Source organism: Meles meles, chromosome 2, assembly GCF_922984935.1.
Source record: "Meles meles chromosome 2, mMelMel3.1 paternal haplotype, whole genome shotgun sequence".
NCBI classification, from domain to species: Eukaryota; Metazoa; Chordata; class Mammalia; order Carnivora; family Mustelidae; genus Meles; species Meles meles.
This window is the reverse complement of record NC_060067.1, coordinates 104397203-104413889: the sequence shown is the minus strand read 5'-3', so window position 1 is coordinate 104413889 and position 16687 is coordinate 104397203. Positions and strand designations below refer to the sequence as shown.

At 40.8% G+C, this 16687-nt stretch overlaps 1 protein-coding gene across 4 annotated transcripts in view; it reads left to right on the top strand.

Annotated features, from left to right (window-relative positions):
* The window catches only part of NPNT (nephronectin), an 80295-nt gene extending 63963 nt beyond the window's left edge, over nt 1-16332 (top strand). For all 4 annotated transcript variants that reach the window (XM_045995622.1, XM_045995630.1, XM_045995646.1 and 1 more), the window contains 4 exons: nt 2272-2358; nt 2848-2946; nt 11704-11960; nt 13526-16332. In XM_045995622.1, coding sequence (XP_045851578.1) covers nt 2272-2358; nt 2848-2946; nt 11704-11960; nt 13526-13636 — 554 coding nt within the window. In that variant the 3' untranslated portion in view covers nt 13637-16332. The remainder of the gene's footprint in view (nt 1-2271; nt 2359-2847; nt 2947-11703; nt 11961-13525) is intronic.
* Nucleotides 16333-16687: the final 355 nt, after the last annotated feature.

The following is a 16687-nucleotide window of genomic DNA, read 5'->3' as shown; positions in this document are numbered from 1 at the left end:
GTTTCTAAGAATACATCTTACAAGTACCATAGGGAACAGTGTTATGTGCATGCAACTGCACTGACTGCATGTGACTCCCACTCTAGAAAGAATGAGCTGATGAGTTCACTTGTACCGTAAAGGTTTCTAAGACAGCTACTTGCAAGCTTTCTGTGACAAGTGTTATATCAGTGACTGGAAGTTATCCCCATGTTGTAATATCGGTATTACAGTGTTAAGATCCCCAGTAATAAGGATGCTTCTAAGAACAACAACAAACAGAAAACAGGCCCTTTGTGCCAGGAGACCTTTGTACAGTCCTCCCCCTCTACACTAGGAACCTGTTTACCATTTAACAGTCAGCTAGAAAAAAGGGGGCTGACCAGCTGCCGTAAGGTAGCGCCACCATATGGTACCGTAAAATTTGAGCCATATTCCAATCGAGAGATAATTTGTATGATTGTTCTATATAATTTTTTGAACTTTCTCTGTATCATGAGAAACGAAGCATGTTTGCCTACAACTTTATAATATTTCTAGCAAATAAGAGGCAGACTCCCTCTCAGAGTCCTAAAGGAAGCCAGGAAAGCTATAAATGGATGTCCCTCCTGTTAGTCATTTGGGTGTACAAGAAGGTGGCCGGTTACCTCACCCCAGGCCACCTGTGCCAGCAGTGTGTCCCCAGAACTTATCTGTTGACCAGCTTCTCTTCTCCTATCCCTTTCAGGCTGGGTATATGTGAGTGTCTGTGTGGGGAGGGGATGGGTCTTCACTGTTTAGACTTTGGAAACAAAAGAAAAATTTTTTAAAGCGGGAAGCTAGAAAAAAAAATCAGTGCAAATATTATGGGATTGTTAATTTTAAAAAATTCTTGCAAAAATCATAGAAATAGTATTGAAAAAGAACCCTTCTGACTGATATCTGTTCCTTGGCATTTGACATCTTTTACTCCCTGCCTTATAAAAAAATACAGTTAATGAGGTTTTGGCAAAGAAAAGGGAGTAGCCCTGGTGCTTGGCCAGGAATTCCCCTTCATGGACATTCCCACATACCCCAGCCTCCAACCCAGTTACTCTTCAGGACATCCTCTGGTGTTTTGCCTTCGCAGCCGTCTCGACATTTAGAATTGTAGTGTGGATTTATGTTTAGCGTGGTTTAATCTTTGCCTGTCTGATAAGAATGCAAGCTCTGGAGGGTCGGGTCCTTCTTGGCCTTGTTCACCCCTTTAGCTGTCTTCCTGGACTGCCATGGTACTTGGCATGGGAGGGGCAAATATATATTGAATAACTAATGTTTTAAGTGACTCCGTTTTTTTAAAAGTAGATTATTAAGCTCTCTTCCTATTGGTTCATGTGAGGAAAAGGGTTGACAAAATAAGATTTTCACCTCTGTGCAGTAAACGCATTGAGGGCCTGTCACCAGGTCAAACGTTGGAAATGCCACACAAATAAGGCATGGTTGATGCCCTCCAGAACCTCAGAAGCTAGCAGAGGGATACACATGCATGTATGTGAATAACTGCAATTCTCCATAGAGGAGTGTAAGAGAGGTGTGCCCGTGAGCCTTTGGAGAGTGCAAGGGGGAAGGATTTAATTCACCTTGACACCTACGAGGGGTGTCCAAGTTTTCAGCCAGGCATGATATTTACATTGGGGTCTTGCATGAAGAGGGGAAGTTTGGCAAGTTAATTAGTAGGAACAAGAGGATCCCAAGCTGGGGATGGGGTCAGAGAAAATGAATGGCATGGTGTGGACAGTGTGTGTGTGTTCTGGGGGATGGGTTGGGAATGCTGCACCAGGAAGTTTAGATTTTATCTTTAAGGAGCCAGGGAAACCTGCTGAGGTAAGATTTATAGATGGAGTGCAGCAGTGGGCAGCCTTCATTGTGCGGGGAGTTGATGCTGTGGTTAGAAAGCCAAACCATTCACTGGCATTTCCTGTTAAACCACTTTCATTTAGAGGTCATAGTGTATCTTTCATAGAAACAAATTCTAGATTTTGACAAAGGTGAATATTTTGCTAGAAATTGGTAGCCCTTTTAAGATGTATTTGCCCAGTAAAGACTTATTAATATATTTTTATATCGAATTTTAGAAACCTTTGGAAAACATTTTTAAAATTTGTACTCAGGTAGTATAAGTACCTATAGAACAAGCATCGTGAATCTTAATGTGACATGTAATGAAATATTTTGGATTCTTCCAGATGTGTGAAATACATTCTCCCACTACGCCCTGGTTAAGGCAGGTGTCTTTATCAATACTCACCCAAACCAAACCTCCCTCTCTTGCAGTTCCACGGCAGCCTTCAAATGACTTGTTTGAAATATTTGAAATTGAAAGGGGAGTCAGTGCAGATGATGAAGCAAAGGATGATCCAGGTAGATACTTACATTTTTACTATGTGATGATGACCTTTATTGTTTCCTTCCATTTCCTGAAAATGAATTTTAAACTGTAAATTGTTCTGTTACATCTGGGAAAAGTGTACTTTTTTTTAAACAACTCAGTTTCCTCTGTAGTAATACAGTTGTTGATTGAAAATAATTACATATCATCATGATCTTTTTAAAAAAATAATAAAGCACGCTTAACTTGTGAAGAGGAAATCCTGTTTTGTAAGTGATGGTATAACAAGGTCATAATTTGGCGACATTCTTGTGTTCTATTTTTATAGCTGAACACACATGTACAATTGTTCTAAGAAAGGATTCATGTGATCTTTTGATCTCATGGAGAGAAATTCTGGTCAGATAGTTAAGTGTGGCTAAAAGAGAACACTTATGCAGATAGATAATCCTAGTTGACAAGTTTGTTTTTACAAATTCTGCCATTGTGGTCTATTCATTGTTCTGGTTATTTTCTTGTAGGTGTTCTGATACACAGTTGTAACTTTGACCATGGGCTTTGTGGATGGATCAGGGAAAAAGACAGTGACTTGCACTGGGAACCAGTGAGAGATCCAACAGGTAAAAGCAGTTAATCTGTATCCGTTTGATCCTATCTGGGGACCCTGGTTCTAACAATCAAGAATACTGTTACATATCTCTGTTTACCCTCTTTATTCAGTAAAGAAAGATCTCTTCTAACATTTCATATTTCATTTTTTAAGTGAACTAGTTAGCAATAAACTAGAATTATATTATGGGAAGACAAGTAGTACATTAAAGGGCCAACTAGTTTCTCTCAAAGAGCTTGGTAAGTAAAACCTTTAGACTCATTCTAACATAAAATTTTCTTTTTTTTTTTTTTTTTTTTTTTTTTCCTAACATAAAATTTTCAAGTTACTTGTAGTGCCCCAATCCCAGGCATGAGAGAAATAATATAACAGTACATCAGTCCTGGTGGTCATCCACAGTTGTTTTCTCAATTATGTTCTTTTTTAAAAAGATGTGACATGTAGCAAAAAGACACTAGAAGATTCTGTGAAGTTGTGAATATTTCTCTGGAAAAAATTTCAGTCTAATTTAGATGCTGGAGAAATCAGTTACAAATTACCACCATTTATTCCACAAAAGAATGTTACTAGAGAGAGAGATTTAGACTTAGTTCCTTGGAAAATTAAACTTAAATTGCATGCTTCCTACTGATACAACTTTTCAGTGCTTACAAGACGTTTTGTCTTCTTGTTTCAGAAAGCAAAGTTACTTACATATTTTTGTTGTTTTTTTTTCCCTCCCTCAGTAATTAAGTCTTTTGTGGGTGGGGCCAATTTAATGGGAGGGTGAGGAGTTAAATTTCTTTTCTTCCCTTTATACTCCTGGTTCTAGACTTAGGAATGAAAGTTTTTGTCTTAAAAGCCTGGTTTTGAATAGCATTGCAGGTATATAGGTACAGCACAAAACACATACAAGTTAACTTGAGAGAAGATATGCTCTGTTAAACCAGTTCTTAAACTTCAGTGTACATAGAGATCAGTTAGGGGCCTTGTTAAAATGTAGATTTTGTTGCATTTCTAACATGCTCCTTGTGGATATCTGTGGTATTACTCCTTGTTGTAGATCGTGAGTAGAAAGTTTTAAAAAAATTAGCCCAAAATACATTCATTAGATTCCTCCTAAGGTGGAAATAGAATAGATTTTTTTAAAATGAAAAATTTGAGGGCACCTGGGTAGCCCAACTGGTTAAGTGACTGATTCATTTGTGGTCTCAGGTTCCTGGATCGAGCCCCAGGCTGGACTCCCCACTCAGAGGGGAGTCTGCTTATCTCCCTCTCCCTCTGCTCATTCCCCCACTTATGCACGTGCATGTGCTCTCTTGCTCTCTCTTTCTGAAATAAATCTTTAAAAAAAGTAAAATGAAATTTTAAGGTAAGCTTTTAAAAATATGAATATTCAATAAGTTCACATGGGGTTTTAGATTTCTCTTAGCTGTAAAACAGATTTTAGTGCCCCCTCCCCAATATAGTGATGTTCCTCTCATTTAAGGTTGACTCTGAGCAGGGCATTATTATTACTGTCACAGATATCTGTGGGTAAGAGAGAAACCATTTATTTAATATCTACTGTAGTCCCAGCTCCATCATCTCATTGATTCAGTTTAATCCTCTCACCTACCCTTTGAGGCAGATAATTCTGCTTATGTTTCACAAAGGAAACACTGAGACCCGGAGGTTGTACACATTTCCTAAGGCCACAAAGCTGAAGAGTGGACTTCATATCTAGGCCTCCCTGTACTTCATGTGGTTCCCCCCCCCCCCCTTCAGTAGTGGGCACTATCTGCTTAGCAGATCTTAGGCCTATAGATTTGACTGACCACTGACCTGGGGTCGTTTGCTACAGAATGGAGCATCTTTGACAGTCATGTTGGATAGAATGGTGAACGTTGCTCATGGTTATGGTGAATAACCCCTTCAAGTAAGGTACCCTGGTGAATTATTCATGCTTACTTGGAGGAATTCATTATACTTCCATGGAAGCATCCAGTGTAGAAAATCCGTGTAAAATTCTTGATTTTTACAATTTCCATACTCTATTTTAGAGCAAGTTTTGCATTTTGACACTTCTTATGATTCATTATATATGTAAATGTTTAAATTTGTGGTGACTCAAATTCCACTTGCCCTCTGCTAAAAAGAGAGGGTTAGAAATAGAATTGTAGGGGCACCTGGGTGGCTCAGTGGATTAAAGCCTCTGCCTTCAGCTCAGGTCATGATCCCAGGGTCCTGGGATCAAGCCCCTCATCGGGCTCTCTGCTCAGTAGGGAGCCTGCTTCCTCCTCTCTCTCTCTGCCTACTTGTAATCTCTGTCTGTCAAATAAATAAATAAAATCTTAAAAAAAAAAAAAATAGAATGGTAGACCAAAAAAAAGAAAGAAAAAAAAATAGAAGCAGTCATTTGGCAATGATAGCAGAGAACACATTGAAAGGAAGCGGTGGCCATTTTTGAGACTGGGTGGGTAGCTCTTGATGATTGTCTCTGGCCCCTGGAAGGGGGCCATTCTTTCTGTTTTGTCCCTTCCCCTCTTCCCTTCTGCTGATGGCTAAGATGCAAGGGGAAGTTACTCAAATAAGAGGGATGAAAGCCTTTAGTGTTTTAGCAAGTAATTATTAAAACAGTATTTGTGAAACCTTTGTCATCACTACTAAAGAGTTGGGTCATTTCCATAGAAATAGAATATTTTTCCCAGAATGACAAATCTACTTGGTGGGTTCTTTCTATCTGAGAAGAACAGAGATACTTGTAGGTCACTTCTAAGAAAACGACCTAGTTGGAAAGGTATCCCAAAGCCTGTGGGAAGACAAGTGAAGAAACCAGAATGTTCAGCTTGGAGAAGAAATAATGGAGCAAGACTGATTTCCAAATATTTGACCAACAACGTCTTTCACAGTTATTCTGGAACACAAGGGGATGAGAAGTCAGATCAGCAGGTAAAAGCTAAAGGGAGATCCGTTCTGGTTCACTGGCAGAAAGAACTTGCCCTCGTCAGAGCTGTCTAAAAAGAGAACAGGATGACAGGGAAATAGGGATCTCTCCCTTGGTGGAGAGGTTTTTGGGTGACTTGTAGCAAGCTGTTGTTTTGAGTACTGGGAAAGTGTTGGATTAGAAAATCTGCTACACCACCTTTGAGAGCCTGAGTCAGAATGGAATGCCCCCAGGTCTTCCCAAAGAGATTGCTCGGCAGCCAGGCTCTAGCTTGTAGAAGGGATGGGAGGACAAAAGGATGGCAGAGGAGAAGACAGGGTAGGAGTACATGGCCTACGTCAGGCTGGAATTGGGAAGGAGCTTTTTAGAATGTGTTGGGGAAATCTAACCAGATACCGATGGAAAAGTACTAATAAGGCTTATCATGAAAAATGCCAGTTTTTCTTCTAGGAACTTTAGGGACCTGAGTGTGTGTATATCACTTGCTAAGACCAGAGAAGACTATAAAGAATTATAAATTATTTCTGTGTATTGTCTGATTACCAAGCTAACTTTTTTTCTATCTAGACTGTGCCATTTGTAAGGGAACATATGTTTGGATTTTCACAACTGTGACTGATTTTTAATGTGCATGTCTTATGCAACATCCGGATTTGTGGATATTCTCATACTGATATCTCTAAGAAAAGCCTCAAACAAAGTTTGAGAAACAGCAGCAAAGTACATTCATTTGCTAGCTGCTCTTCCTGGTACTTGTTAGGTTTTCTCACATTTGTTCTTGAACTTCATGGTGAGATAGTGAAATTAATACGTGCCTCTACGGGGTGGCAGACTGCGCTGCTGACAGATGTGGTGATGCCCTGAAGACACACCCTTCTGGAAATGTCAAGGCTGGACCCTGGGGGCCCTTTTCCTGAAACCCTGATCTGGGGATCAGGGTTAAAAGAAACTGACTCAGTGCTGTGTCTGCTACTGACAGCTACAAGGTATTCACTTTAGAATATATAGCAAGCAGACCGGCTTGTACATGCAAGTATGTCTGCTGCAGCATTAAACATTATTTTGAAATACACATAAATGGAAAAGTAAACCAACTGAAAAAATAAAAGCTTCAGCCCCCAGCCCTGGCTCCCCATCACCCTCCCCAGATGCAACCAGTTTCTTGGTTATCTTTCCAGAGACATATTTTTCTGCCCCCTGCTCTGTACTTTGCTTTTGTCACTTAAAGATCATATCTTATAAGAGTTAACACATGTGGACTTCGCAGCCAGAAGGCTTGGGCTGGGAGCTAGTGCCAGCGCGCAGTAGCTTTGACCTTGAGCAAGTTATTGAAATGGAGATAATTGTGTCTATGAAACGTATGCGAGACATTTAAAGCAGTGCCTGGCCCACAGTTACCATTAAAATAGTATTAGCCATTGTTGCTGGAGATTGTCCTGTGTCGGTACTCACAGAGCACCCTCATTCTTCTTCACGGCTTTTACTCCGTTCCTTCTCAGATGTACCACCCTGTATTTGACCCACCATCCACCGAGGCGCATTTCAGAACAGTGCTGCAGTGGATAGCCTGGTACATGTCTCATTTCATATATGCTTGAATCTATCTGTGGGATATTCCTAGATACGGAATTGCTAGGTCAAACGGAATTTGTGTTTTGAATTTTGATAGTTTTCTCAGTTGCCCTTCATAACAGTTATAGCAATTTATGCTCCCACCAGTAATATTTAAGAACCATCCCCAATAGATCTCATTAAACTGTTTTTTATCCTTGCCAAGCTTATAGGTGAAAAGGCGTCTCCTTTTGATTTTAGTTTGATTTTCTCTTACTGTGAAAAGTTGACCATCTTTTCATATAATTAAGTACTCTTTTCCTGTGATGCCCTTTATTTTGTGTGTTCTTATTATTAAGTTCTTTATATAAAAAGGGAACTTAGTCCCTTTCATGTTTTGCAACTTTTTTTTTTTTTTTTTTGCTTTTCTTACTGTTTTATGGTACTTTTATCTTAAAGTGAAAATTTGGAGGGCAATTGGGATGAGCATTGGGTGTTGCATATAAGTGATGAATCCCTGAACTCTACTCCTGAAAGTAATACTACACTATATGTTACCTAAGTGGAATTTAAATAAAAACTTGAAATTACAAAAGAAAAATAAAATTAAAAAGTAACAATTTGGAAACTTCAATAAGAAATTGGCTAAATTATTATTATTTTTTTAAAGATTTTATTTATTTATTTGACAGAGAGAGATCACAAGTAGGCAGAGAGGCAGGCAGAGAGAGTGAGAGGGAAGCAGGCTCCCTTCAGAGCAGAGAGCCCGACGTGGGACTCGATCCCAGGACTCTGAGATCATGACCTGAGCCGAAGGCAGCGGCCTAAACCACTGAGCCACCCAGGCGCCCCAGAAATTGGCTAAATTATTAATGGCATACTTGGAGCTATGAAAAATGTCTGACACCGAAAAATGACAGATATATTTAATAAAAACTATTACACTGCAAAAAATGTTTATACTCATGTGCATTCATATTCATGGATATACATAGGAGAAGTTCAAGTGTTAAAATTAGTAATTATCCCTGGCTTTTGGGATCATGCATATTTAAATTTTCTTTATACTTTTCTGTTTATCTCTCTTTTCCTATAGCAGGCATTGCTGTATTGTATCTCTTTAAAAAACAAAAAATAAGCTCTTTGCATTTGAGATATAAATACTAGCAAACCATAATGATCTTAGTTCTACCTGGGCTGGTTTCTCAGCTAGGCCAAAAATATAAGAAAAAAATCACTGCAAAACTCCCCCTCATTTTTATGACCACACAGTTAACATGTAAAGTAATAGACATTATGTTGTTCTCTTTGTAAATTGGAATTGTAAAGGCACCAGCCAGTACAGAGTTAAAAATAAGGACATTTAAATTTTATCACCTAACTTTCTGGCAAGTCTTTTTTTGTTTTGTTTTGGTAAATAATGCTACAAAAGCAAACTTTAGATATTGCAATGCTTTAAACTGAAACCATGAAAATAGTTAATATAATTCTATATTTAAACCAGTATTTTGGAACAGAAGTTAAATTTTTTACTTAATATGTAACTTGTTCAGGGTGCTAAGTCAGTTTTTCCCTTAGCTACTATTCCATCCTTGTAACATTTCCTTTTATTAAAAAGGGAAAGAATTCTTTATGGTAAGACAAAACCTGGTGCCCACAGAGAAAGAGCTGTTATAGCCTCATTTATCATGATTTACATTTTAGTTTTAAATATCTATACAAAAGGACTATTTGGCTATTAGGATGCCTTGGTTTATTAGGTTGTTTGCAGGCATGTCTGGCATAGTGATATGAGTGTACATTCCGCAGGTTCTTAAGGTAATCCTTGTTTTCTTAAAACTTTCAGGTAAACTGTATCTTAGTCTTAACCTAAATACCTGTGATGATTTAAAGCTGATTTACAGGGAAACATTTAAGCCCCATCTAAATGTTTTGGCCCAAAATATTGTTTGGATTAGTTCGATGGGGCACAGGGTTGGGGAGGAGGCTAAGAAATTCTGTGTGTTTTCAGTGAGTCAGGTACGTGCCTCAAAGACCTATTGCCCTGCAGGTTTTTTCTATATTCTTAGAACCTTATTTATTCAGCAAATGACATCAAAGCCCTGCCATGTGCTAGGATATAAAATGGGGTGGTTTGGGGGGAAAGCTGAGGTTTTTTTTTTTTTAATTATGTTACATTAGTCACCGTACAGTATACCATTAGTTTTTGATGTACTGTTCCATTCTAACCTCAACGAGTGCACAGTCTCCTGGGGGACAGAAACCTGTAAACCAGTGATTCAGTCTGAGAGCAACAAGGGCTGAATTAGGGGGTCAGGCAGTTCTGACCTCAAACCATGACCTGCCCCTCACTGGCAGGGTGACACCTTGGGTGCCTTCACCTCCCCAAGCCTTAGCTTCTGCAGGAGCAAAACAAGCCAAACAAGTGTTCCTCTCAAAGACTCGTTAGCAGGGCCAACAGTGCTCACAGTAGAGAGGCTAACAAGCCTGGTGCAGGCAGAGTACGCACAGATTACCTCCTTGGTCCTTTGAATGCTCAAAGGGGACTCATTAGAGAAGTCACTTGAAAAATAAGACCTACCCCAAATTATCATGTTTTATACAAAGCCTAAGAAAGAAAGGATGGGGGCGCCTGGGTGGCTTAGTGGTTTAAGCCTCTGCCTTCGGCTCAGGTCATGATCTCAGGGTCCTGGAATTGAGCCCCGCATCGGGCTCTCTGCTCAGTGGCGAGCCTGTTTCTCCCTCTCTCTCTGCCTGCCTCTCTGCCTACTTGTGATCTCTGTCTGTCAAATAAATAAATAAATAAATAAATAAATAAAAGAAAGGATGGTGTATTTTTTTTTTTATTTATTTGGCAGAGAGAGATCACAAGTAGGCAGAGAGAGAGAGAGAGAGAGAGGGAAGCAGGCTCCCTGCTGAGCAGAGAGCCCGATGCGGGACTCCACCCCAGGACCCTGAGATCATGACCTGAGCCGAAGGCAGTGGCTTAACCCACTGAGCCACCCAGGCGCCCCAGGATGGTGTATCTTTTAACTGAGAAATAAGTAGCGTTTCTACCAAAACAGGTACAGGTGTTTAACATTCCAACCACATATTTCTTAGGGATAACTCAGTGCTGGAACAGTGTTTTCCAGTTAGCTCTAATAAAACAGCTGTTTTTCTAATAAAATAGCTGGGGGAGGGGCGCCTGGGTGGCTCAGTGGGTTAAAGCCTCTGCCTTCGGCTCAGGTCATGATCCCAGGGTCGTGGGATCGAGCCCCACACCGGGCTCTCTGCTCTGCAGGGAGCCTGCTTCCTCCTCTCTCCCTGCCTGCCTCTCTGCCTAGCTGTGATTTCTGTCAAATAAAATATTTAAAAAAAAAAAACAGCTAGGGGGGAAGGTCGTTTACACATGGACTGAGTTTCAAAATACCACTCCCAACTTTCCCTCTCTTGAGAAGCCATATCCCCCACTTCACTGCTGCTTAAACTACCCCCGCCCTCTCCCCCACACTGCAATGGCGGTTAATCTAACAATAGGGGGACACAGACTCTGCAGCCCTAGGGATCTGAGGACATCGTCAAAGTGACTTGTCCAAAGTGAAAGTTGTTCTTCATATTTTGGGTACATGTATATGTAATAAAAAATTTATATTATAAATGTTATAAATTTGTTTTGATGTAAAAGTGTCTTAAACCAGTTACCCACAATAAAATTAATACTCCAGGAAGATGTAGAGGTTTCCAGAACACTTCTGCATCTTCTTGGGGCTAGGTGTACTCCAGTGTGAGAAGCATAGCAAATAGACCTTTTCAAAGGAGAACTTCTTGCTTCAGAGATCTTAAAAAAGAGAGAGAGAAAAGAAGAAAGAACAAACATATCTAGTGCCCCTTTAGATTACCGTCTGCTCTACTGCCTAGAGGTTAATTATCCCCATAGAAAATTTTCCCTGGCAACTTAGAGTCAACCGGCCAGCCAGCTTGACGGCAGAAGCTTACGTTGGTGAGGATGGAGAGATGGTGAGCTTGTGTCTGCCTTTGTACGTCTGCTCCTCTCCAACAGGAAAGAGTCCTCATGTTAGGATTCCTGATCGTGGCGTCCTGAGAGTGCATAATTTGCACTCTCCATGAGCCAAAAATTTTCTGTAAACACAATGCATGGAGTTTGAGGGAGGCCTAGACATAAATCCTAACTTTTCTCCAAAAATCTGGAATTCTGTACAAATGATGATCTCAGTTTGCAGTTTATTCCAAGTAAACCTGCTTTGATGCTGTCGGTGCTGGAAAGGGATGTCAGCACGTACACACACAGCCCTGCTTTTCCCATTCCAGGTGGACAGTATCTGACAGTGTCGGGAGCCAAAGGCCCAGGAGGAAAAGCCGCTCGCTTGGTGCTACCTCTTGGCCACCTCATGCATTCAGGGGACCTGTGCCTGTCGTTCCGGCACAAGGTGACGGGGCTGCACTCCGGCACGCTCCAGGTGTTTGTGAGAAAACACGGTGCCCACGGAGCAGCCCTGTGGGGCAGAAATGGTGGCCGTGGCTGGAGGCACACACAGATCACCTTGCGAGGGGCTGACGTCAAGAGCGTAAGTAGAACCGAAAAGGAGGCAGAGCCTGGGAGGTTTTCCTTTCATAGAACTCTAGGATCTGCATTCATGCGGGCACAAAAGTTTGTGTTTTTCTAGGAAGGAGAACTCCATTCCCTGCCTCTTCCTACAATCCCTCCTTGCCGTGGCTTCCCTGCTTCATTGCAGCCTACGATAACACCACCACTCCCCCACCCTGCCCCCACCCTGGTGAAAAGCCCCATTTTTCATGAAAAAAATTCAGGAATTAAAAACAGTTAACTTGAAAGGGCAGAGGTGGTGAGCTTAACTGTACCTGCTTTTCCTTTTTCTGCAATGCCTTTACTTTTCAGAGTCACCCTAAAGTGTTTAGTCTTTTTTTGGTTGTTTCTTTGTTTTTTTGAAATACTTCTTTAAAGTCTAATTTTGCCTCAGAGATCATAGTTAAGCAGCCTTGGGTGGAAACCGAGAACAATATGCTTGGGAAGTTCTATTCTATTCGGACAGGATGTGGGGAAAGCTTTGATTGCATATATAAATTTGATCTTAAGTAATCAAGTCACAGGTAGCAATAAAATGGTCAGTAGCATCCCACTGAAATAATGTATTTGGAAAAGCATCTTTATGCTCATATTCATAAAACTTGCTATTAGGAGATTCTGCATCTATGACTATAGGTATGTTTTCTAGAAACTGCATTAAAGGGGATAGACTCCAACAATACAACTTTTATCTGTCTTGGATTTGATTTACTCTTTGAAAAAATTTTTTTTTTTTTTTTTTTTTTTAAAGATTTTATCCATTTATTTGACAGAGAGAGATCACAAGTAGGCAGAGAGGCAAGCAGAGAGAGTGAGAGGGAAGCAGGCTCCCTGCCGAGCAGAGAGCCCGACGCGGGACTCGATCCCAGGACCCTGAGATCATGACCCGAGCCGAAGGCAGTGGCCCAAACCACTGAGCCACCCAGGTGCCCCGAAAAAATTTTTGTTTGGAAAAATAAAGCCATTTCAAATTACAGCATAGAAAGGTTTCTGTTTTTAAAAAGGCAAAGATGCTGTACAGAAAATAAAATATAAGAAAGTGTTTGTGGTTTATATAAGTAAAACAACACTTTGATTGGGTTGTGGTGTTCAGTTCGACTCCATTTTAGGCAACAAAGCTGGCTTAACCCACGGAGGAAGAGCGAACGTCTAGGACAGGCTGTGTGATTATGGTCTCCCAGGTCTTTGGCTCTGGTTCCTACACCTCTATATTCCATCTCATTTTTTACTCCTAACCTTGGTCATCTCTGGCATGGTGTGCACCTCATAAGTATTCCTAAATGTCTGTGGCCCAGAATGACTTTTTTTTTTTAAAGAGTAACTGCTTCTGAGTGATGTGGTCTGATGACCAGTTGGCTCATGATTTGGGTTTCTACCAAAAGGCAAGCCTCAGGTGACAAGGGTTATGTCCTAGTCTTTCCTTCTGTTGAATAAGTGCACTCCTCGGTTTGGGGGAAGGTTTGCCTTTATTCTGTGAAACGAGTGAGGGGGCATTGATTGGGAAGCGGCAGAGAAAGCTTGACTGGTTGTGCGTTCTCTCCCCAGGTCATCTTCAGAGGTGAAAAAAGGCGTGGCCACACGGGGGAGATCGGATTGGATGATGTGAGCCTGAGAAAAGGCCACTGCTCTGAAGAACGCGAGCAGCTTCCGAACTAGCAATGAATCCCCGTGTTGCTCTTTTCTGTTTCCAGTCTTCACCTCCTGTCCTCTCCTCCCTCTTATCAGGCCTAGGAGAAGAACGGGTCAGTGGGTCAGGAGAAAGTCTGATGGGGGGACCCACACCTGTGGCCTGCTTTTGTGCAATTCCAGTGAACGGTGACACCCTCCTTGAAATACGCGGGGCCCCTGTAGACACATCCAAGCCAGCTTGGGTGTTACCTTCCAGCCTGCAGCTCTTATAGGAAGGCCTTTGGCGTGTGTGCTATCTTCCGTCCTAGTTATGAGGCGTTTTTGCGGTAGTAGCAAATGATGGGAGACGTTTTCAAAAGAAATCCGTGCAAATGGCCACTCTGTTATCTGTTCAGTGTTGTACCATGAGTAGTATTGACTTCCCCTAAGCTGTGTTGTACAAAGTGCTTGTGAAGTTGGTTTCTCCCCTTCCCTTGTTAGCTCTGGCCTGACCTGAACTCCGACTTTTACTGCCATTCACTTTATAAAAGAAGGGTGTGTAACCTATCAAGATGCATTTATTCTTGTTATCTGTATTTTTCTTTTAAAGACAATTATGTAGAGTGGGCACGTAATCCCTTGTTAGTATTGTGTTTTGTGTAAATGTGCTATTGATATTAAGTAGTTATGTGTTCTTAATATTTACAGACTCTAGTTGCAAGGGAAAAGGCAGCTTGTGATCTCTTGAATTAAAAACTACCCAGTGAAATGTCATCCAGTTCCATGACCTTATTTTGCCAGCAAGAGAAAATCGGAAGAGATGTCAGGTGTGGTAGTGGAGAGATGAAGTTTTCATGGCCTTGAGTCTAATCACTGTAAAGGATAGTGAACCATTCAGGTAGACAGGAAACTGCAGTGACCATACAAAACCCTCACTGTTTCAGGTTATACTTTAAAACCAACAGTTTTTACAATAACATGGCTCTCTTTGGTAATCTGTAAAAAGCTCTGTAAAAGTTCTGGTTGTTTCAGAGAAAAGATTCTGTTTCTGGAAGGCTGAGGGGAAGCATGGGGGAAGCTTTGTTGGAACAGATTTTCATACTAATTTTTAAGTCCATATATATCTAGGTCTATGAATTATGACTTACATGCTGTCTTATCTGAACGGGATTGGAGGCGAGTCCTGTGCTTGGAGGCATTCTGTTGGGATTCACACACATGTCTGAGAAAGAGAACAAGATTGGAATTCTAGGATCTAGGAACCACTCCCCCCCCCCCCCCCCCAACTACATTTCCTCCCTGGATATTTTACCTTCATGTTAAAAAATATTTAAAAATATACAACTTTTCTAGGGCAACTTATTCCTGAGCCTTTTCTCCATTTCTGATGAAGTAATCAAAATATTTTCTGCTGTTTTTGCCAGGAATCACAAAGATGATTAAAGGGTTGGAAAAAAAAGATCTATGATGAAAAATTAAAGGAACTGGGATTATCCAGTATGGAGAAGAGAAGACTGAAGGGCAAACCATTGCTGGTTTTCCAGTGTATGAATGGTTGGTACAGAGAGGGTGGTGACCAGCTGTTCTCCATATGTGCTAAGAATAGAACGAGAGGAAACAGGCCTAGACTGGAGTGCAGGGGGCATTTCCTGGCAGGGACAATTGTTAAATGAGAAGCCTTTGTTTAAGAAAAAAAAAGTGAATGTCTCGCTCTCTCCCTCTTTCTCTTCTCTTTCTCTCTTTTTGAGGCTTTTTAAAAACATCAGATAAGAATCTATTTAAGAAGGTTAAAGATGTTCTTCTGTCAAGGCAGAGTAACAGATACAGAATCTTCCAAAGGGTGTTTTGATCCTGTTACCGTGTAATGAAAAATCTTCTGAGTCATTTGGACGAGGCCACAGTCTAATTTAGGCATTTACCTCTTGGCCCCTAATGGAGGAGAACCAAAGGGGCCGCCCACCAAGTGCAGAGCTCACTAAAGATCTCACTATGGCAAACCCAGCAGGATCCAAACAGGAAAAACAAAAACACAACAAACTCGTATTCTTAATAGAGTATGATGGACATTATTTTAGTATCTAATAATATCCTCATGTGATAGGATTCTTTTTTTTCTTGGTAAAGGTGTAACCCTTTCACTTGCTCAGTGGAGGATATTTCAAGTTTTCAAAGAGACCATAGTAAAGAACAGATTTAGAGGTTTTTATCTGGTGCGTTCTCTCTGCAATGCGTGTGACAACTTAACTTGGCCCCTGGGAAAGAGCCCCCTGCTCAACATCACTGTCCAGATCCTTGCTTCACCGAACCACTGTAATGCACTTTCTCTTATCAGTTGGAATCTCCCAAGGTCCACAAAATGGTTTTTTTGGGTGGGGGAATATCTTTTGTTATAACAGAATATCTTTTGTCATTTAACTTGGTGGAGGCAGGACCGGAGCAGGATGTAAAGCAGTGAGCCTTCGAGCCTTCGAGTAGGGGCCAGGCAACAGGGCTTTAGATCCATTTTTAATGATTCATTGCCTTTGTGGTCCTATAACTGCACAACTGAAGAGGAAAGGGGGAAATCATGGAAAAGGTCACTTTTAGGTGCCAATACGACATTGCACTAAGTTGACAGAAGTTATCCAAAGTACTGTATAACATCTTGTTTATTATTTAATGTTTTCTAAAGTGAAAAATGGTAGTGGTTTTCCAAACAGCTAAATAAAAATAATTCTTTGTAAATAAAAGCACTGTTAATGATACCTGTTGTCAGTTATTGTTTGGCATTTTGTTTTGTTTCTGATTGGGAGAATATTAGAGTAGCTTGAAGTTTCACAAACGTCATCTTTTACTTCTTGGAAAACTGGGAGCAAAACTGCTGCCCACACCAGGATGCTTTCTAGGCTATGAAATAGGGGAGACCTTTTTATCAGCATGCCCAGAGAAAGGGCTCAGAGGATCACTATAGCAACATGTCGTACCTTGGTAAATTGCTTTGTTTTCTGGTATCTCACTTAGTTGTAAACATTAGCCTCAAACATTAGCCTTTCATGGGGAGGCAGGATCAGCTGAATAAATATATATGAATTCTTTTTTTTTTTTTTAAGATTTTTTAAA